This window comes from Rattus norvegicus, chromosome 8 (genome assembly GCF_036323735.1).
Source record: "Rattus norvegicus strain BN/NHsdMcwi chromosome 8, GRCr8, whole genome shotgun sequence".
In the NCBI taxonomy this organism is placed as follows: domain Eukaryota; kingdom Metazoa; phylum Chordata; class Mammalia; order Rodentia; family Muridae; genus Rattus; species Rattus norvegicus.
This window is the reverse complement of record NC_086026.1, coordinates 130,665,061-130,688,375: the sequence shown is the minus strand read 5'-3', so window position 1 is coordinate 130,688,375 and position 23,315 is coordinate 130,665,061. Positions and strand designations below refer to the sequence as shown.

The 23,315-nt window shown below is 43.9% G+C and overlaps 1 protein-coding gene and 1 long non-coding RNA gene across 6 annotated transcripts in view; one reads left to right on the top strand and one right to left on the bottom strand.

Annotated features, from left to right (window-relative positions):
• Snrk (SNF related kinase) overlaps positions 1-23,315 on the bottom strand; it is a 54,258-nt gene that overhangs the window by 23,086 nt on the left and 7,857 nt on the right. For 2 of the 3 annotated variants that reach the window (XM_006244062.4, XM_039080738.2), the window contains exon 2: positions 11,879-12,574. In XM_006244062.4, the coding sequence (XP_006244124.1) occupies positions 11,879-12,467 (589 nt within the window). In that variant the 5' untranslated portion in view covers positions 12,468-12,574. 3 annotated transcript variants of the gene reach the window in all.
• LOC120094304 (uncharacterized) lies at positions 12,572-22,744 on the top strand. Of its 3 annotated transcripts, none has more exons than XR_005488601.2 (4): positions 12,572-13,599; positions 19,395-19,481; positions 21,069-21,241; positions 22,349-22,744. It is a non-coding gene; the product is annotated as an uncharacterized LOC120094304 (long non-coding RNA). The 3 variants fall into 3 exon arrangements; XR_005488599.2 differs by having other exon boundaries at positions 12,572-13,826; XR_005488600.2 differs by having other exon boundaries at positions 12,572-14,500.

Sequence of the window (23,315 nt, the reverse complement as noted above, 5' to 3'; positions counted from 1 at the left end):
AGACTAAGATGCAGAGGAAGCTGTGTGGGGCCCCGGCCTTCTCTCAAGGGACACAGGCAGATTCAGATGCAAAGTCAACACATGTACGTACACTCTAGTATTCACCAAGCTGCAAACCAAGCGGTCCTCACACTCAAGTCTGGAGTCAGCAGTGAAGGAGCTGGGAGAAGCAGAAGCATGGCCCTTTTCCACAGTGTATCACCCAACAACAGGATTTAAAAAAGGACTCCCCTGGCCTCAGAGGGCCCTCCAGAGTCTTCCCCATCACTTGCTAAGAGGAAGCCCATCTCTGGAAGTCTCCACACTACCCACTAGCTGAAAGCTGGACATGGAAATGCTGAGCTTGCTAGTATTTTATATAAAATCACTGCCAATCTGTAAGAAACTCTGAATGACAGCCATAAACAAAATACATGTGGTTTGTCCATGTTAGGTACAAAGGACTACAATTTTGTTTGTTTTGTTTCTTGTTTTTCTCTGCTTCCTGGTGCACTGCCAAGTCAGGGCCAACTGAAGCGTTATTAGCAAGGTGTGGTGACACTCTGGAGGCTACAGCAGGAGGACAGGAAGTGCAACGCCAGACTCTGCTTTAAATTAGGGAAGAAAAGGGAAAGTAAGGGAGAGACTTGGGGGAGGGGAGGGGTTAATGTATAAGCAGATCTCTATGAAGTGTGACTGACAGTTTAGGAGTCTCAGTACCCCATCCCATATAAGGAACCCCATATTCACACGACAGCCTCCTCTCTTCCCTTAACAATGCCAGAGAGTCAAAGGTTAGACAGAGGCCACTCAAATTCTCCACCAATGAACTCGAACTCCCCTAATTGATGCTATCACTTTGATATTGAGGCTAGATGGTCAATCCCAGCAATTTGTATCAAGTTGTTTTCTTATAACCTGATAAGAGTTGCACCTTGGGCAGACAAAAAGGTACCAACTGAGCACGTTAAACCTGAGAAAGGTGGGTTTCTACCCCTCAGGGAATCGGGTTTGGCTGGTCCTACTGTGCCATCTGCAAACACATCTGCATGGGCTGACTGAAGGCTGAGACCAGTTCTCAGAAGAAGAGAGCAAGCCCTCAGGAACCCAGGGTGTGAACTTAATGATTCCTTGTGACAGCCAAGCCCAGTAAGCAAATGGTATTCTCTGTTAGTAAAGCTCTTTTGTGTAGTATCTGAAAAGAATAAATTACTAAAACCCCTAAACCAAAAAGGCTTTGGATGTTGGAATACAAGCTTGGAAATGACTTGTGCTTAGTAAGATTTAGTCACATCATCTGATCTGCCGGGCTCACTGTCTTATAAGAATCTGTTCCACCAACTTCAGCCCTCTAGAAAGTTAAGGCACTGCTAAACAGAGAAACAAGGACCCACCCTGGCACACAGTGATGGGCCACACCATCTGGGGCTTCTCTGCCTACTAAGCTCTCAGTCCACAGAGGGTGTCCTATGAACCTTAGCAAATATGTCAAGATCCAGTGCAGAGCTGATACACAAACTTAGCTAACAGTATCAAATGGGTTTACAAGCACACATCAAATGTGCTGAACACTCCCATTATGGTAATGTGGTTGGCAATGTAGTCATTGGTTAATGGACTCTTTAGGAACAGCCTTGTCTAGAAAACTTAGCTCAAATTTTCTATCATTTCCTACCCAAATCACAGCTAGATAATTTACAATAAGATAAACAATCTACAGTAAGTAAAGTGGGGGGGGGGGGCATTGAGAGATAGCTCAGTGTTTAAGAGCACTGATTGTTCTTCCAGGCCACCTGAATTCAATTCCCAGCAACCACACAGTGGTTCACAACCATGTGTAATTCTAATCCCAGGATATCTGATGTCCTCTTCTGGCCTCCACAGGCACTGCAGATATGTGGTACAAAAATACATACAGGCAAAACACCTAAACACCATCATCACCCTCTCTATTCAACCTCTCTACTACCCCTCCTTTGTTTTCAGCAAAGAGGCGTCATACCCACTGGGCTCCAGGCCTTAGATCTACCTTGGAGAGGGTCTCTATCCTTCAAATCCCCAGACACAAAGCCACAATGGCTGACAGGCTACAGTTTTTGCGTTCCTAAGTTAAAATGTAAGGATATTAGTTTGGGCATTAATTTTATAAAACAGAACGCATTTGTGTGCCTGCAGATGTATAGTGTGTGTGGAACACAGAACACATTTGTGTGTTTATGTGCCAGCAGCTCTATAAGTGTGTGTGGAGGCCAGAGGACAGCTCAGCTGTTGTTCCTTAGGCACCATCCACAGCTCTATTCTTTTTGAGACAGGGCTCTCACTGACCTGAAACTTAGCAAGTAGACAAGCCTGGCCTCACAAGTCTGTCTGTCTCCACCTACTCAGCACATACACTATCACACCTGACATCTTAAAAGTATGGGTTCTGGGGATGAAACTCAGGTCCTCCAACCATTTTACCAACTGAGTTATCTTCCTAATCCTTGGCTTTATGTAAAACCAACAACAAAAAGCTCATGGACAAAACCTGGTAAGTCAGTGTTTTAAAAAGCCAGATGTTTATCTAAGTGTGTTTACTAAAGGAAGAGGGGGAGACAGCAAAGGCTGGTGAAGGTTGGTGTTTAGGATGACGGCTATGAAGAAGCCTGGCTTCTACAGATCAGTCTGCATGGTTAACTCAGCTCTGCACTAACCTTGCTCCACCCATGTCAGTGTGGTAAATGAGAAGCTGACTGTCAGGAACCACAGCCACCGAAAGAATTAAGTCACACACTGCTTAAGGCCATCCTCAGCCACATAAGCAAGTTTGAGCCAGCCTGGGCTATAAGACACCTTGTTTCAAAATAAAACAAATGAACAAAAAAACAGATTTGTTGTAAACTCTAAACTCTTTGTTTTACAAGTCAGTTTTTCTTCTTCAAAAGGCACTTATATTTTATATATAAATATAACTTTGCAAATAAAAAAAGGGCAACAGAAAAAACAGGCTCCCTTTTATAGCATCAGCACTCAGAAGGCTGAGACAGGAGAGTTTGAGTTGGAGGCCAGCCTGACCACATACCAAAACTATCTCAGTGAAGGGGCAGGGGGTGTCAGTGTTTTGCATGTGACCTGATGGTAAAACCATTCTGCGTCTACATGCATTTCTGAGTTTAAATGGCTGCTGCCTACCTGTTCTGAAGTTCCAGCCTCTCCTAGGTCCACAATGATGTGGAAGGAAAAGGTGGGATAGAGAGGTCAGGATCTTAAACTTCTGACTCCTCTTCCATCTCTTGAATACTGGGATAGCAGTGTCTTACCCGGGCCACATCATTTTATGCAGCAGTGGGGGGGGGGGGGGGGACGACACCCAGGGCCTTCTATACATCAGGCAAGTGCTCTACCAACTAAGCTACATTTTTTTTAACACAAAGTCTAACCAACTATCCAACAAATACCAGCACTTACTTACTTACTTACTTACTTATTTCCTTCCTTCCTTCCTTCCTTCCTTCCTTCCTTCCTTCCTTCCTCCTTCCTTCCTCCCTCCCTCCCTCCCTCCCTTCCTTTTTCTTTCATCTTTACATTTTTTAAAAGGGAAGAAAGACCCTAGCTTTAAAGGCTGGCTTAGTATGCATATGTAAACAAGCTTCTGAAAGTTAAATACAGCTAAAACCAAAATGTGGCTAAACATGTGAGCAAAGCTCCCAGGCTCACTCACTGGCCCAGGCTCGCTTGCTAGCCAGCCCTCCCTCCCCACTTTCCCATGGCAGCCAACAGTGTAGAAACTCCCCTGAGGATAGGTTTCCAGAGTAGAGAGCACCTCAGATACTCTTTCTCCCACAACCGAAGGCAGCCAGGATCTAAGGCCAAATGTCCCCATGGGAGACAGTAGCCATAGCACAGACCAAGGCATTCAGTGACTCTCCAAACTAGAATGCACTGAGGCAGTTATGTCAGTGGTCTGAGGGCTTTTGTGTCAGGCACTATTATGGCAGGAGGTAACAGAGCCCAAAGAACTGGAGAAAGACTGGCCATGCAGAGGGCCCCACCTATGGAGACATAAAGGTCTCACAGACCTGATGGCACATATGTAGGAGAATCCTAGACAAGACTATTCAGTTCCAGGCAAAGGAACAAGGCAGGAGACAGAGCCAGGTCCACAGTATGACCAACTGTAGCCACAGCAGATGCCACGTGAACCATCAAATAAACAGTCCAGATTCAGGAATCCTGTCCCAGTGAGGACCTCCCTTTGGGCAACAGATTTTGCAGAGTGAAGTGAGACACTCATGAGCAAGGTGGAGATACACTGTTGTCTAGAGTGTGCACATTCTCCCTCTCCTTCCCTCCCTCTCCCTCTCTCCCCACCAGCCTCACAAACTCATATTTTCAAGACCACCACCAGTGTTGCGATGTGGTGTGTGGTGGTCCCAGTGAGCAGTACGTACCTTAACTATAGCAGAACAGAAGCAGAAGCAGACACTGACAGCTCATCAGACCTTAGTGCTTTAAAGCTACTTGTGCACAGTTTTGATGCAATATATTACAGGCAGTCACAGAAATCCCATCCTAAGGCTCCTCCTGGCCTGTGTTGCTGAACCACACCACCACCAGCTCTAACCCTCACACGCAACATGTTCCCTACAGTGTTTCCTCAAGAGAATCCCACACAGTCTTCTGGTATGAGGTGGCATTTTTAATTTTGCTGAGCTAGTTCTCTTTGTAACTAAAGCTGGCTTGAATTCCTGATCCCCCTGCCTCTCTCTTCTTAGTGCTGGAATTAAAGTACGCACTTCCCCACCCTTGGGAAGGACTCAAGATCTTCAATAATGAGCATCTTTATTGCTACACAAACCCCATGGTGTGGGAGGTGTTGCTCTCCCCATGATGGTGGACGTGTGGGTAGATGTGAGCACAGCTATTCACCACAGCAGAAGTGTGACCACAGGGCTGCATGGTAACTCTACATTTTATTTTGTAAGACACTGTCGCACTGTTTCTAAATCTGGTTTTATTAGTGATTCCTCCAATATCCTGGTTATTGGTTGTTGGTGATGGATTTTGTTTAAGTTTAGTTATCCTAGGTCCTCTGCCTTTCCCTACGGATTTGAGATATCTCTGTGTATAGGGAGCTATGGATATCAGCTGGGGGCTGTGCTGATGGATCCCTGTGGAGGGTGACATCAACACTGCCTCTCCTCTCCGTCAGTGAATGGGGTGCTCTGCACTGCCTCAGGTCTTGGATTTTCCACAGTCGCGTTCATTCATCACTTCCAGTCAGATATGCCCATGCACACTCCTACTTACTTCATTACAAACAATACTGTTTGAATTTGTCCTCCATTTGTTTGTTCACTGTTGTTACTACAGAAATGCTTTTGCGTTTTCTCTGATTGTACGTCCTGTGAGCAGAACTCATTTATTAGTAAGTTTTCTGTAGACTTTTTGAGATTTTCCAGGTAGTTAACCATGTCAAGTATAAGGAGAGACAGTTTTATTTCTTCCTTCCCACTGTGTATGCTGTGGGAGCACTGTTAGGAATAGCAATTAGACATCCTTGCCTTGTTGTGGAGACAGGAGCAAAGTACTCAGCCCTCAGCAAAGGACAAGGATGCACACTCTCTGGATGAGATTGCTCCTGGATATTCTCAGTTTAATGAGAGCAGGTAAAGGTCAGTACTTGGATGCAGGATAGAGCGTGGACTTAGGAAGAATTCGACCATTTGTATATTAATATGCACGAGTACACATTCATGACTTGGGATCATCAGCACTGAATGCAGAGCCATGAGTATAAGAGACACTACAAAGTACACATACACAATATTTTTTCATATTTGTAAACTGTGTACGTACACAGTACAGAGTACAAATACAAATATTAAGCTATATGCTTAATCTGAAGCCAAGCTTACATTATATTAATGTGAGGCCATGTTTAAAAACTCAGATTTCATTTCCATTTATTCCATGACTGGTCATATAAATTAATGCCGAGGCTGGCTATTTCATCTTTGAAATATTTGTCTATAAATTAGGAAGCATCTAATGTAGGAGTTTTAAGGTTAAAAAAAAGTAATAACCCAGGAAGACTCCAAATCTCAAGAGAGATTTTAAAAAGTCTCAATGACAAATCTAATTTTAATTTGAAACTTTAAAATCGTAGAGAAGTCAAGAAGTCCTAAGCAATGTCAGGGTTCTGCACTGAACAAGAGCCAGAAGCCTGAGGCCCAAGAGTTTTCACTGCTTAGAGATTCTATAAGGAAGGAAAACTGATTAAGTGCTTGTCTAGAACTGTTTTGGGAAACAAAAAGACATACCCAGAAATCCTTGTGAGGTCCATTCCCATACTCCCAGCAGCCATGGCCCTCCTCCCCATTGCCAACAAAAGTCCCAGGATACCTCAGGAGACCTTTTCCACAGGGAACCCCACAGTCCACTGCCACAGTTCAGTCTCTCCATAAGAGAGGCTATAATCCAGAGATGAGTTTTTATACACATCATCATTTTCTTCCCTCTCCAACAAGAAACCAGCTTGACACAGCTGTTTGGAAGCCGTCAGAGGTAAGTGGAGCAATGACCTCCAGAACATGACCTAGTTGGTCCCCAGTCCCCCCATCCCGCCCCCTACATTCCTAGACTTGGCAGAAAGGGGGCTACAGAGGATGGAATGAAGGGTGACTCCCAAAGCCCAGCACACAGGACCCTTCTTATGGTGCTTCTTTCTAGATTTGCACTGGACACAGGAAAAACTGGCCCAGGGGATGGTGTACTGATTTTTCTACCTCCTAACTGTACCTAGGTCTAGCAGACCAGCTCCAGGCAGGGAAAATGGACCATGGGTTTGGAAAAGAAGACGGTATCTAGAGGAGATGCTAAACCTGTCATACAGTAAGTCCAGACGGCAGGAACTTCCCACTTAGGCACACACCCAGCTTCTGTCTGTTCCCTAGATGAAGACTACAAAACCAAGACAATACATGCACTGGTAAGCTATTGAAAAATCTCACAAACACAAGATGAATCCAAGAAAAGTGAATGTGAGCAGAAACAAGGTCACAAAGCAGAAAAAATAAACACCCAGACAACCCACTAATGGAGTTCTTATAATCAAGCAAAAACAGCACAGCTCAATTGTTTTGGTAAATAAAAAAGGCATGCGACTGGTTCTGGCACTTACGGTATCCACTTACTCTCCTGTGCTCCCTCTGATCCAGGCAGTCTGGATACCCTGCCTGCACTCACAGCTCCACCCCATCTCACACTGCCAATGGCTACTCTCTGAGCCTGTCAGCAATCTCTCTACTCATCTAGTTCCCAAGGTAGGTTACTATCATGCCAGGCATACACGTCCTAATTCGGTGGCGGGCCCAGTGCATCCTAATACACTCTCTTGAACTTAATTAAGTCGCCACAAAAAAGAACACACCACACAACAACCTCTGATCCAATTGATAAGATATAATTTGCCTATCTAGACAGCACAAAATCCTGTGCACACCCATCCCTTAAGAACAGTCATAACAATCTGTTTCTATGTGCAGGGAAGAATCTTAACATCTGCCACCATGTTCTCCCAGCTCCTTCCTCTTCACCCCACACTCCCCCTTCTCTAAAACTTTTCTCCAGCCCATCCTTCCTTCATGTCCAATGATAGGCCTTGTTCTATCCTTCACCTGCATACTGATGTCAACCTACAGTGAGTGAAGATACTTAAATCAGAAAATGAGACAAGGTGACAGAAGAGGCATGGATGTAAATACGTAAGACACAGTAAGGCAGAAGAAAGCCGTAGTAAGAGAGTTTCTTGCTTTCCACACGTCCAGTGAAACGAAGCCAAATGTTGTAAAAATCAGGAACAATTGTGTAAGTTAGAAGACAGTTTGGCAATACCCTGGTAAAGAAAGATGTACACATCATGTGACCAAGTAGTGCGCACGTCTCTCTGTGTGTGTGTGTGTGTGTGTGTGTGTGTGTGTGTGTGTGTGTGTGTATTTGGAACCCAGAATCTGGTAGATGCCCCAACCCACTAAAGGAGTGTGATGACATCGCTATTGAATAAACTGTTGAGTATTCCTACTTAACTTTATAGGTTGGTAAATGCAGCATATATGTCAGTCATCATGGCAGATTTCTTCAAGTGTGTGTAAGGACAGGAAACAAACTGATAAAGAGCACATACGATACACATTGTATGTATGTCCACAGCACAGTGCGGTGGCATGCATGTGCCGTCAAGTGAACAGGAGGAGACAATTCCTAGGAGGTTTTGTGGTTTTGTTCTAGTGGCACGTCAACACTGACGCTCAGGTATTTTCAGTAAGTATTCTCTCCTCCCTCCCCTCCTCTCCCCTCCCCTTCCCTTCCCTTCTTGATTCTTCCTCCTTCCCTTTCCTTCCTCCTCCTCCTCCTCCTTTTATGTCTATCCTAAATGTTGCATAATGAAGCTTCAGAAAAGTTAAAGAGAACAAAAGCATTTGGAGAGTGAGTGTTACCAAGCAGCAAACACTATGTGTTGGTGAAGTGTGCAGTGATTTGCCTTATAGGTTACTTCTTTTTCTTTGTTATTTGATTTGATTTTTAACTGACCCTTTGTGATATGATGTGGATAAACATATTGTTTCCACATAAGAACCAATAGTCTTCTTTCTGTTCATACACTACCATGTCAAAGTTAGTGATGCTTTGACAAATGATCATAGGCAAACTGTGTTACTTCTTTATGGAACATGGCTGCTTTTGCCCTTCTTTATGGAACATGGCTGCTTTTGCCCTGAGGCTTAGCTCTGTTGTCATTCGATTCTTTATTCTTCAGGGAATCAGATTTTGGTTTCACCTATTAACTACACCTTTGTCTTCTATATGATTGTTTTCTTTTCCCTGATACATTCTAGGCTCTGAGTTTCCTCTACTGTGTGGTATCTTGGAAGCCTCATCAGTGTCTTCATTTCTAACATGATGCACACTGTGGCCTCTGCCCACCCCAAGGACCTCACTGTGCAGGCTGCTCTCAGCTCTGCTCATCTTTACTCTGGTTTTCTGCTATACTTTAAAGCTATGTAGAATGAATTATTTTAACTTTAAGGGCATACATTTTGTCTTTTAGCTTATTGGGTTTTTAATACTCTTTTTTTTTAGTTCATTAAAGTTAATAAATATACATTCCAATTGGGTTTTACTTTAGGAAATATTTTTGGATTTTCTTCTCAGTGGTTTGAACATAGTAATATTTACAATGGGGTTTGCATGTTCCCTGTGCTTACCGTGTTTGGGTAGATGAAGAGCTTTATACATGAGTTGGTTCCCACTCTGCCCTGTGGTTCTGCTGTCAGCTTCTGCTTTGTATATGCTATTTCTAAGTTGTGTAGCGTAAGATCTGTAAGTTTATTTCCCATGAGGAGCTGCACCTTTGCTGAGAGAAGAACAACTCATTGTATGGTTATCTGACTACACTTCAGTCCTGCCGATCCTCTGCACTTCCGTTATCTCTGTTCAGGTTTGTTTCCTTTCAGTAATGTATAGCTTTTATCTTTGGGTCTAAGCTGAGTCCATTTTAAGGTGAATTTAATCTGTACTATTGCTAGGATATTTGAATTACTTGTTTTTAAATTTTTATTTTATGTGCATTGATGTTTTGCATGCGTGTGTCTGGGGAGGGTGTCGGGTCCCCTGGAACTGGAGTTACAGGCAGTTTTGAGTTGCCATGTGGGCTCAGGTCCTCTGGAAGAGTAGCCAGTGCTCTTAACCTCTGAGCCATAGCTCCAGCCCTCCTTGATTTTTTAATTTGTTCTCTTATGTGTCATCTTCCCTATTTCGTTAGTTTATCCAGGTTTTTCTTTCCCAAGCTGTTGGTAAAATAAGCAGCTTGTTTTCTTCTCATTGGCTTTTACTTTCAACATTTTATTATATCTCCTCCCCTGCAGCTAAGAAACTTCAGTAGTAGAATTTTGAGATGTTTCCATTTGTTTAAGGGTATCTTTCACTTAATTTTACAAATATCTTGACTTCCCTTTCCTTCGCTTGGACTTTCTTTTTTTAAATTATCCTTTTATGGAAGATTTGTGAATGGTACTCCATGTCATTGTCTATCTAAAAACGCACTCACAATGATACTTTGGTTGGATACAGAGACACATTCTATTAATTTTCCCCCAAGTTTTAGATGTTTTCTGCTATCCTTTTGCTTCTAAAGTGCCCAGCTGGGTGTCTGGTGTGAGACTGGTTTTGTTTCTTGTCACTGGTTCTGTGTTATTGAGTGTGTCTAGATGCAGGTGAGGGCTGGCATAAGTTAGGTCAAGGCTATGATTGGACAGTAAAAAAATAAGGTGGGGACAAAGCTTTTGTAAGGCTGGAGAGAAGGAAGGAGAATCAAGTTGGAGACGGGGAAGGATGACCCAGATCCAGATGGTCTTGAATTGCCAAGGTAGCTGGAATGGATTTCTGTGGGCAAATTTATCTTATCTAGGTGGGCGGTTCATATCCTTATCAATTGGTTGTGAGTTTATTGTGTGGATGTACTGTGGATTGAGAAGTTAACATGTAAATCTGATTGTTGGGCTGCAGTTTGTTGAGTCTTGTTTGTAACTGGCTGTTGGAGTTTAACCATAACTATCAGGGGGCGGATGTTGGAAATGTAAACATAGCAGCAGCAGAGAGTTATGAGAGGGCAGCTGGCTGGGACCAGGGTGCTGTGCTGGGAAGGCTTGCAGACTGCCTGGGTCAGAAAGTACTTGGAGACAGTGTGGAGCTGCTGAGATAAATTAGCGCTCATTAGTTCCAATGGCCTGCCAGAGCCAGAACTAGTAAGAGAGCAACCACCAGGATACTCAGGGGAACCGTTCCACCCTTTTTTATTTTTTACCAAAACAACTCACCAAAATCTCTGGCTCAAATACCCTAACAAAAGGCTGAGTGAAACCTGGTGGTCTCTGAAGACAGAGGCCGTCTAACAAACTGCCTCACCTGTGCTTTACATGGCATTGTCACCGTAACATACAGCATGTTGTTCTCACTTACCTCCTGTGGCCTGCAGCTCAGCAGCAACACTCGTTTCTATGGAGTGTGATGTCCTGTGCATGTAATGTCAGAATATGTTTCTCTGAGATTAAATAAAATCTAAAGCTGATGGCACCTTCAGTCCAACAAATCCTTTCACGTCAAAACAATTTCTTGTATGACCTTCACAACTGATATGGTTCCAAGGGGACAAAGCTACACTAACCTGAGAAACAGCAAGCCCTTCCACTACAGATAAGTAATTCTGGACAAGAGTACAAAGGACACTGAGGGAGAAGGCAAGGGCAGCTGGTAATGCTAAGGGCCCCGTATCAACAGCCCCACACATGCAGGCATGTAGCACTGCAGGCTCCTCTTCTGCCCTTTGTTCCCACAGTGCTAGGGCAAAGTTCCCATCTGTACAATGAAAAAGCAAACAAAATTCGGCAGGAGAACTGTCTTATCTTACAGATGAAGAAATCAGCAGAGGGGTCAGTTACTTACTAAGGTCACAATTAGCCCAATCCCAATTTCTGATTCTTCACAGAGTGGGGAAGCCATGTTATCACTCCAATGTGGTGTGACAAGATTGTTAAAGGACGTTTGCAGGAAGGGACAGTCAGGGTTACTGCCAGAAAACAATCTAAGATGGGAAGGAAATGAACTCAAGACTCTAAGGAAAAAAAACTTCAGTGAGTATCCTTAAAGGTTCCTTTCAACAATACTCTAATACCTTTGTTTTAAAACAAAGACGTTTTCCCTTATAACTTTGAAATAACCTGTCTGCCAGCTTAGCAAGACACAGTATTCATGAAACCACATTTCTTCAGTAAGACACATATAATCTTTGAGATTATTCTTAACCAATGTAACCAACTAACAGCAGCAGCAGAGCTCCAACAGAGCCCTGGGTGGAACCTACCTACTGCAGGGGCATCGTACTCATCGCCAAGCAGGATTTCCGGAGCAGAGTACGCAAGAGATCCACAGCTTGTAGTGAGCTTCTTTCCAGGCTGAAACTTGTTGCTGAAGCCAAAGTCTGTCAACTTCACAAGACCTTGTTTTTCAAAAAAGACTACATTCTCTGGTTTCAAGTCTCTGTGAACCACATGGAGTTTATGGCAATAGGATATAGCGTGAACTATCTGAGCAAAGTACTTCTTTGCCAAGTCTTCATTAAGACCCTCCTCGTGCTTCATTATGTAGTCAAACATATCTCCTCCATCTCCAAGTTCTAGAATGAGATACAGTTTGGTCTGGGTGTCTATGACCTCATAGAGACGCACGATGTTGGGGTGCTGCACTAGCTTCATGCACCTGACTTCCTGGAAGAGGTGACCAGTGGCTAGAGTGTCCAGCTTTGTCTTGTCAATGACTTTCACTGCCACCTTCTCACCTGTGAAGACATGCCTGGCCAGTTTGACCACTGCGAAGTGACCTCGACCCAAGGTTTTATCCAGATCATACAATCCAGCAATTTTTCCATCATAGCCTCGCTTGAACCCTGCCATGCTGGTTCAATGAAGGGGAAATACTTAAAAAGTGCTTGAAGTGGGTCTTCTCATATGAGCATATCTGCTGGAGATAAGGCCTTTATTGTCAACATCATAATGGATACCTGTAAAACAAGAGAGACAATCAACTTGTGGATTTTCTTTCTATTGATTTAATTATTTTACTTTGAGAGCCTTAAATCAATTGAAATATAAAATGAGTCAAGATTGTTATTAAAAATCTATTTATATACTTACAGTTATCAATCCAAAATATAAACTGAAAAGTACCACAGCCCACAAACAGAAAGTCGCAGCTCACTGAAAGCCATTTAGGGGAGGGGGATATCAGAAACAAGTAACTGACAAGTTTGATAAGCTATGTTTAATGACAAACATTTCCCAAGAGTAAAATTCCATCGGTCTTTAAAACTATGGTGAGAGACCCCAGCAGTGGGCAGAGACACCTTGGTGGTGGTCGTACACCAGTCATGGGCAAAGCAGATGGCAGCCCTTTGTTCATCCTAGTTTGATGGGTAGCTTAGTGATCAAAGCTGTTTTATGCATAGGACACATAAAAATCAAAGAAATCCAGGCAGCGCAGCACAGCACAGGAGGAAGAGAGAGACCAGAGGAAGACCACAATACCTTTCAGACCTGCCCTCCAGCCCATGGCACAGGTGGACCACAGACACCTCTTGCCTCCAACCACTCAGCACAGAAAAGGATGCTGCCTACAGGTCCATGAAGTGTGTGGCCAGCCTGTAGTGGGAGCTACCACAATGTCAGAGTCTGTGGTGCTCAGGTAGGAGAGAGAGAAGTGGAGCAGCTTGAGCATTATGAAGAGAGATGGAACTAGAGACTCAAGGCCTGGTATGAGTGGCCAGCCCCAGTACCTGGTGCCATGATCAGGTCCCAGCATGAGCTGTCACTGAGGGTGATGTTTGAGCCCATGACTACATAGCAACAGGGTTGGTGTTGATGTCCATGACTCACATGTCACTGATCAGGGCAGCATTGGGGCATCACAAGGACTGTGGATAACTGGCCCATCCCCTCACTGGATGCAGAGGGCTCTGGAGAGCTGGTCTCATCTCTCATCTCTTGCCAGCAGCAGAACTGGGGAGAGGAGACCCTGTGCCTTGCCCAGGTAGCACAGTGGCACTAGTTCTGGCAGCAGTCCCGGGGTGTGAGTCAGCCATGATGGCCTGCCTATGAGAGAGCTGACCCTCGCACTCAATTTGCCGGCGGTGGCATGGGTGCAGAGGTGATGGAGGCCCTCCCCTTTCCCTGTGGCAGTCAGGAAAGCTGCCCACAGGACATGAGCTCAGGAGAGCTGCCCCTGCCCCCACCAGCTGCAGGATTCAGGACAGCAAGGTAGGACTGGCTCTGGTAGAAGGGGCATGGGTGAGCCAGCCCCACTGTCTAGTGTGAGGTGGTATGGGGCTGATACCCTCCCTTTCCCCTCGTCACCAACGGTGACTGGAAGAGCTGACACTGGGATCATGAGAGCAGGAGAGTTAGCCCTGCCCCTTTACAGGTTACAGCACTCATGGCTGCACCTCACCTGGACAATACAGTGGAGCTGGCCCTGATGGCAAAGGCATTGGTGAACCAGCCCACAGGGTGCGAGAATGGGAGAGCTGACTTCCCTCCTGCCAAGGGTGGCATTGGGTAGCCTAACTGAAGCAGTGCTTGTTGCCCTGGTAGTGCAGCGAGGGAGAGCCAACAGGCTGACTAGCTCAGCTGCCACCCAGGCCCAAGACCCTGAGTGGGTCCACTCCAAAGTCTTATCATCTGCAGATTACTGGGACAGGAGAGAGGGCCAGCTGGTCCTGCTGATCCAAAGCTACAAGAGTTCCTTGATACAGGGCAACAACAAGATATCCAGGAGTCCAGATGAGGATCCAATATTGATGGTGTAATAGAAGCCAGAGATTCCGAACCAGACCAATGGCTCATTCATTACAAGGAATGTGAAGATGTGTGGGACACACTATGACACACTACAGCTTCCATGATGAGATGGTTTCTATGTTTGCTGGTTTTTTGTGAGTTTTATTTTGGGAAGCAGGTTGTACAGTTGAAGGGGCAGATATGAGGGGATGGGAGATGAGCAGGACTGGAGTATATGATGTGAAACTCACAAAGAATCAATAGAAAGTTTTTAAAAAAATATGGTGAAAGCTCTCAGAAAAAGGGAACATGGAAAATAAACATCAGCAGAAACCCAGCAACCATTTGCTCTCACCCAGAGACTAGCTATTGTTTCAGAGGGTGTAGGAAGGCCCCTTTGGCACAGCCTTCTCTTACCTCTCCCCTGCACCTCCAAGTAATATCTTGTAATCTTTAAGTATCTAAGGGTTCCTGAAGACCATTCTGTCATTGCCCCAAATCTAAATCAGTACTGACACCAAGAGGATATATAATCAAAACTTTTACTACGTTTGAAATGAGATGTATTTCCCAATCAACCTTCTGTCTCAAGACAGCAGAGATTAGACAGTCCCTGGACATAGCATGCACTCAGCACTCTGGCTGGAGGTCACTCACTCTCTATGACCACTTCCAAGAGCTTTTCTAACTCACATAAACTGCCATGGCAGCTCATTGTCCCAGAGTACATACATATTCACTCTTACAAACTAGCTAAGTCTCAGGTTTGTTGGTTTTAGAAGCCAAATTTACTTACTTAAAATTTTCAACCTTTATAATATAAACTTCTGACAGAAATATGTTCTTATAAATGTTCTTGACTCAGAAAAAACAAATATATAAAATATACAAGTTAAAATGGTACTTTAAATCTCACAAATTGAACAAACGCTTTAGAAATGAGTACCAAACTCTAGTGATGAGTATGCTAACCTCCCAGACAAGCTGGCACGCACGCACACATGCACGGTACTTTGGTGAGGCCTTCTCCCACAGTCCCTGGTGTGTGCTCTAAAAGCAGACTCACTGCCTGTGCTGTGTACTGTGGAGGTGCACATGACCTGAGCGCACTAGGGCAGTGCTGCGTTCCAGCATCAGCATGCTATTTCAAAGGTCAGAGGAAAAGCCCAAACTTACTGAAATCATACCACGGGCACTCATAGAGGTAGGACTCTGTTGTGTCACAGGATCCTGAGATCAGACTGTCTCATCTTAAAGCCAAGGAAACTGCATACACGTGACTGATATTAAAGCTAAAATTCAATATAAGTCAGACTTTATAGCCCACACTGGAGATCAAGCCCACTCTTGAAGATCTGATCACTCCAGTCACATCACACTTGATATTTAATATAGTAAGAGTCAAAATGCAATTATGAAAGTGATATATTAACACTGCTTCAAAAATTACTGAAATTGTTTATTTAGGGTCACCTAAAAACTGACATACAATAAACTTAAATAGGCCAACAACAGCATTTTCACTAGCATGTTCCGTACTTTAGAAGTCACTGTCATCACACTCAGCACTGACTTCTTCTGAATGAGCACTGTACACGTCACATAACCAGCCTCACACTGCAGGGCAGTCTAGCAGGAGCTGGAGTCAGCCCCAGTGCATATGACACCTGTCAGTGCTTTAAAACTGTTCTGCTACATCTCTACAAACTGAGTTGAGAACCAAAACTGAATGAGTCTGTTTTTACTAAGATTTTAAATTAATAAACCATATAGGAGCTTGAGAAATGACTCAGCAGTCAGGAGTGCTTACTGCTCTTGCAGAGGACCTGGGTTCAGTTTCCAAAACCAATGTTAACTCCAATCCCAGGGTATCCTGACACCCTCTTCTGGACTTCAGTCCCAGGGTATCTGACATCCCTTCTGGGCACCTGTACTCAGGAGCAAACACAAATATAGACACAGATACAGACACACACACAAAATAAAATATTTCTATTAATATATCCTATGTATAAGAGTGCTCTATTTGCATGTACACCTGCATGCCAGAAGGCGGCAATGGAGCCCATTAATGATGACTGTAAGCCACTATGTGGATGCTGGGAATTGAACTCAGAAATCTCTGGAAGAGAAGCCAGTGCTCTTCACTGCTGAGCCATTTCTACAACCCCATAATTAAAAAATAAATAAATAAATAAAACAGACTAGTATGTAATAAAAGTGTTAGAAAGAGCCAACATCTTCTGTACTGTGTATTATCCGGTTCATCTGAGCTAATAATGTAAGCAATCTGACCAATGTAAGCAGGGAAATCTAAACTAAAAAGTGTTTCTGCATTTGGACATTTAGGTTCCCTAAAGAAACTTTAATTCATATGCTTAGTCCAGAGACTCTGTCTAACCTCAATCCTCAATTAACTCTGTGTTCAGCTGTTCTTACCTGTCTAAGTGTATGCTGCATATTTTTGCAAATTCAACTTTTACCTCCAAAACAGATTTCTTGGGACTGCCTACACCACTTCCTCATCTTTATTCTTTTCCTCTGTATTTCTGTTTAGATGCATTCTGGAAAGTGGCAAATAGATCAAAGTAGATAAATCAGTCTAGGGATTGTTAAAGTTAAGCCTGTGGCTAAGAGGGTGGCTCAGTGGTAAAATGTAGGCCACACAGCAGAAGGACATGAGAACAATCCCCAGAACCCACGTCTGTAACCTCAAGTGCACGGGCTGGGGAGCGTGGGCTGGGGAGCTCAATGACAGGCGGGTCGGAGCTCATGCTCAATGGCCAGCCTAGCCAGATCAATGGGCTTCAGGTTCCGTGAGTGAGAGAGCCAAGGAGATAGTTTAGGGATAAAGGTCTTCGCTGGACAACCTGAGCACTATCTTTAGAACCCAGAAACTGTCCTCTGACCTTCACAAGAGGCAGCTGTGGAACGCACACACAGAGAGTAAATAAATGTTTAAATTGGGGGTGGGATCAGCTGGATAATGATCAAGGAAGATACCGATGATAACCTTTGGCCTCCACACACGCATGCAGCATGCATGTACATATATATACACAGTAAATTGTTGTTCCATCTCTGAGGAGCTCAGTGGCTCTGTCCTGCCAATCCTGTGCTAATGTTCAGAGGTGGCTGGGAGAGGTGCAGGTGTGTCTGTACTGGCTCTAGGACATACCTTGCAAAACTGCATGACAGATCACTCTGTTACCAGTAGTTGCTGTTTCTCCTAAAGAAAAATACAGAAAACGATTTCAGTGTATTCTATTTGTTTCAATTTTGCTTAAAGTAAAACTATGTATTCTAGGACAAGACAAACCTGAAACTGCAAATCTGCCCTTGGTGACCCTGTCCCACCTTTTCTCTTTCTCCCCTGAAGCCAGGGCTCTGCTCATGCTAGGCAAGTTTTCTGTCACTAAGGCCCCGCCCCGGCTCAAATCACAGCTTTAAAGAAATAGCCCCAACGCCTGACATTTTCTAAAGACCTCCTAGGTAAGAGGCTCTGAACCTGCATCTGCTGGATCCTAACTGTGCACCAGCAAAGTATGCATAATGAAGCTCAACTTGTCTGATTTACCTCTGCCTAGGATCCTGCTCTGCCTGCCTCTAAGTCCATCCCACCTCCTGAAGCCCCTGGACAAGCTCACCAAGCTCCCACTACAGCAGCAGAGGAGAGGAACCCACATAAGACACCCCTTCTACGCAAGGCAGAAATGCATTGTGATGCCAGCAACAGGCAGCACACGAAACACCTTTATGTCTGCCACCAGAGAATAAACAAAACTGTCACTATGAGCAAAGCAGCTGCACTGTTCCCAGTCCCTAGCATAGTAAGGAGTCCTTTCCAAAGTGGGCTTACGGGCTTTCTACCAACCCGAAACACAACACAAATAAGCAAAAGGCTTGAGTAATTCTGGTGGCCAAAGCGACTCACACGCCCATGAAAGGTGCTGAGTGTCTGGGCAGTCAGTGAGCCCAAGTTCAAGTTGCTTGAGAGAAGGTACAAGGTATGGGAGAGCATACACAAAGATGGCATCTAGCTAGAAAGGCAACTCTGCTGGAGTGGGAGCCAAGAATACCCCACAGCCGTGTGCACAGTCCCCCACTTACTCACAGGTAAACTATAGCTTGCCAGCCTGCCTGCCTGCCTGCTTCAGCTCCAAGTGGGACTTAGCAGCTCCTCCCACTAGCCCTGCTTGCTTCTCTCTCCAACAGTCATTCCAGCAGTTTCTGTAGCAAGGCAGCATGGCGATCAGTAGTTACGCATTGGTTCTGAAAGCTCCCTGATATGAGCCCGGACCACCAATCACAAGCCATAGGCCCTCAGCAAGTTACCTGACAGTCAGTTCCCTGACTAGAAATGTTAGTAACAAGAACACAGCCTTGCCTGTAAGCCTAGTACTCAAAAGGCAGAGTAAGAAGGATTAAGAGTTTGAAGCCAGACTGGTCTGTATAAAATACCACCATATTTCATCCCCAGACCAAACTAAATCAAACACACAAACTTTAAAGGCTGTGAAGGGGGCTGGAGAGATGGCTCAGCAGTAAAACGCTCTCACTGCTCTTGCAGAGAACCTAAGCTCAGTTTCCAACGTGTCACATCAGATAGCTCACACACCTGGAACTCAGAAACCATCTGAAACTCAAGCTCTCTGTGGCACCTGCACTCAACATGTGCAGCACGCATGCACACAAACACAAACACACACACACACACACACACACACATGTGCAGCACACACATGTGCATGTGTGCATACTCAATTAAAGGCAATAAAAACAAATCCTTTCTGTAGGTTAAGGGATGTGGAGATGCTCTACAATTACAATATTTGGCTGTGGGGTGTTCAGAAGACCCCCCTGTCTGTGCTGCTGCATCCCTGCCATTCCCTTCTGGCTGCTCCCCTACAGCAAAGGAAGAGCTCACTGAGAGAAGTTTCCTGCTTCTCCAACACATCAGACTGAAAAACTAGCAGCAAGATTCTGGGATGCAGAAAATAATATCTCTAACAACACTAAAATCTGATATTCTTTTTGTTTTTGAGGTAGGTTCTCGCTATGTAGTCCTGCTCAGTAGATGAGGCTGTCCTTAACCTTAGAGGCCTACTTGCCTCCTGAGTGCTGCTGGGCTTAAAGGTATGTGCCACCACTCCCTGACTAACATCTGATTTTCAATAAAATGCCTTTTAAATAAAAAAATCTAAGTACTTGTTTACCCTGCTGCAATGTTTGGCTTAGTACCACTATGTAGCCCAGGCTGGCCTCCACTCAAGATCTTCCTGCTTCAGTCTCCCACATGCCTGAATTATAGGACTGCATCATCATGTCATCCTAGGTAACACACTCACAGCAAATCCGGAAGCAAAGACTAGAAAGCCTGAACCTCACAGTGCTAGCAAGAACATCAGCGCTCTTAGCTATGGTGGTCTCAAATTATACCACTCAACCCTTGGTCTATTGCACCTGCCTTTGTCCTGGTACTGGGATTCCAACTATGAAAAAATATGTTTAGTCCCAGAAAAAGTTTAAGTAGAATATGTTGGCCAAAAGAATGGGGTATAGTAAGGGAAAATCATCTGTACCTCCTCTTTGGTAATAAGCCAGAGAGCTCTGCAGATGTCCTCTAGGGACACAGCCAGGTACAAATTCTAAAATAAACAGGCAGAAACACACACACACACACACACACACACACACACACACACACACACACAAACTAATAATTTACTTCAAGTTTGGAAAATGCAAAACTGTACAAGGAAACACTCACCTGCAATCTGGGAGGATGGTTCCAAGCCTGACATTCACTCTTACAAAGCAGATACCTTAAGTACAATGACTACTTTTTCCTTTCTTTGTAGAATAAATATTTTCTCATACTAAGCTCTTTAAAAATCAGTAGTTTAAACAACCGCATAACTGAGCCGACATCTTTCTGAACAGCAAGTATCACTAAGACCAGCCACCTTAAAGCAGCCTTCTTTCGTGGCACACGCTTATACATTTAGATACCTAGGCTAGACTTAAGTGAAGCAGGCTAACTAAGCCAACAGTGTTTGGAATATGGAAACTGCAGACTGGGAAACAAGTACTGGTAGGTGTTATAAGAATATATGGATTTCTTCCAGCTTAAGCAAGCAGAAAAGACTAAGCATGGAGTGAGGCTGAAGAAGAGGAAGGAAGTGTGGGTGGCCCTACACACTTTGCAAACGGCTCAAACAGTTGTAGAAGCAGCCTCTGCTACACCTACTGTGGGTCTGGAAGCCACCGTTACTCCTGCTGAAACTCACTTTGAGCTTTTTGGTCACATCACCACTGCAGAGGGGTCTGTTTGTCAAACACGTATCCCGCAATGTTCTCCCCCAGGAGAGGTGATCAAAGATGCCACTGCACTCAACTCTGAAAAAACTCACAGCTTGCTGAGAAATCAAACAAAACAGGCTGTGTGTAAAAATCAGGCTATCCCTGAGCTTCTCGACATTTTGTTTAGAATACAACATTCCCCCAAATGAGTGAATCAATATTCCAACACACAAAATCTCTGAAAAGTACTAACTACAGGAAACCCCAAAAACAAACAAACAGGGCCAGTAGTTCTTCACATAACAGAGTCAACACAAGGCTCTGTTTTGGAAAGCTGAATTTAACCCTTCCCATAGAAACTAGCTAATACTTTTTTTTATATAAATACCAAAAAATGAAGATTATAATCCTGAATCATAGGAACGGCCAGACTGAATGCCACACCTATCAAGAGCCAACTAAGGTCAAGGACACAGCCAACGCTCAGTGACTACTTGATCTGCTTTTTTGCTAACACTTTATCAACAAAAGTGACTCAAAGACCCAGAAGACCCTAATGAGATCCTCCAGTAATGTCAGGAACCTCAAGTCAGGTACAGTGGCATAGTCCTATTATGTATTCTCTAGTGTTCTCTTTATCCAAAATATGCAATATTTCAGTTTTCTAAGAGTGTGCCTCCTCCTCCTGGGAGTAATGATGTAAATCAAGGACCAACACCCACAACTGGTCAACAGGCCCTAAGTTAGGAAGACCTAAAGTTCTGTACTGGAGGGGGTGTGTGCTAAAAATTACTGTGGGTTTATAACTGTATCGGTCTGCACTCACTGGATGGACTCACTGTGGCATTAAAATTAAGAGGTAAGCCAATAACTCTTATTAGAAATGTCCTAACAGGCAAAGTTACACCCACAAACCTAAGGACTTTGCAAAGGAAGGTAATGCCTATTAGGTATATTTGAAGTTTTGTTGTTTTAATTAAAATATAATGATATCATTTTCCCTTTCTCTTCCCTCCCCACAACCCTCCCCATGACTCCCTTTACTCCCTCTCAAGTTAATGGCTCTTTTTCTCTGTTACTCTCACACACACACACACACACACACACACACACACACACACACACACACGTATAAATACAACTTGCAGAATTCATTAATGTTACTTGTATGTATAGGATTTCAGAGCTGACCACTTGTTGACAACCAATTAGGGGTCTCATCTCTGAGAAGATGGATTCTCTGGTCGTTCTCTCGGCATTCCTTAGTTGACTATAGTTCTCTGCCTAGGAGATTTCAGAGACCGTTGTTATAAAAAGCCCCAAATAGTCAAATTATAGAGAACAACTGATCTTGGAGGGCCCAACCACCGTGGATACATTTGTAATACAACTCTGCACTTAAGGCTCAGGGAACCTCAGGAAAGAGAATGCAGAAAGTGTCTCCTAGAAAAAGCAGGGAGGTTCCATTCACAACACCTCAACAGTATGGCTGCCTAAATAAGACCTGAGCAGGGTCAGACTCCTTACCACATTCTAATTTCCTTGCAAGTAGGCAACACTAATGGGCTCTAAGTCCTGACAAGACAGCAGTGCCAGTTCAGAGGCCTGCTCCAGGCTCTCAAGAAAGGCAATGTCTGTCTTGTCAATCCAGATCAATACTCAAAGTGCCAGCTTAAGTAATCTTTCTCTTGTCTAAGCAGATCAAGTTGTAACTGGAACATACAGAAGAGCCAGACCAGCCCCAAAAACTGCTGAGCAGACAAGGCAGAGCAGAGCTGGTACCTGTGGAGGAGACCCTGGATATCAAGTCACAAGCCTTCAAGCCACAGCACGGGTAAAGTCAACCACCTCCATAGAACCTGCCTCTTGGTTAAGGATGCCATCACTTCCACCTGAGCTTAAACTGGTGTGGTGACAGACCTGTCAGAAGTACTTACATAACAATACTGACTTAAACAAAGCCTCATGTGTGGAAACGACTGCAAAAAAAAGTGCCAACCCACTTTTCCCAGGAACACAGAATATAAAGAGGAAATCATGGAAAATTTAAAACAATATTTTAAACCTTCTCTTTTAAAGCTTGTATGTCAAATTCATTTTTATTCTCTGTTCCTTCTTTCTCTGATCTGGGATGAAGACAGCTATTTTAAAAATGGTCATAAAAAGAATGCTGAAACAGAACACTCACCACAGACTAAAAGTATTGGCTGGTTCTGGCTTAAAAAGAATCACTAGAATTTTCTTACACGGGTGGGGCTGAATGCTAACTTTCTATATAGCAAAAATGTGATGAATCCTTGATTACAACCTTACCACAGGTTGGGCATCCATAGCCCAGCCTCAAATATTCCCAAATCATCTGACCACAGTAGACAGTTTCACACCATGAAACGAACTTTCACAAACTTAAAAAATATGCAAAATTATATCGAGGCTAGGTGTCTGAGTTGTACATGGAACAAAAATGACTTTCAAGTTTAGATTTAGATCCTACCCCTCAAACTGCATTAACTCTCTATTTAAAATCTGACATTCTAAAAAATCTTTAAAAAGTGGGGGAAGGGAGTACCCAAACTCCAAAACATAGTTCTGGTCCCAAGCATTTCTGAGAAGGAGCATCTTTTGTTCTAAATGTGTCTAAAATAAAGACAAGGACAAATACTTTAC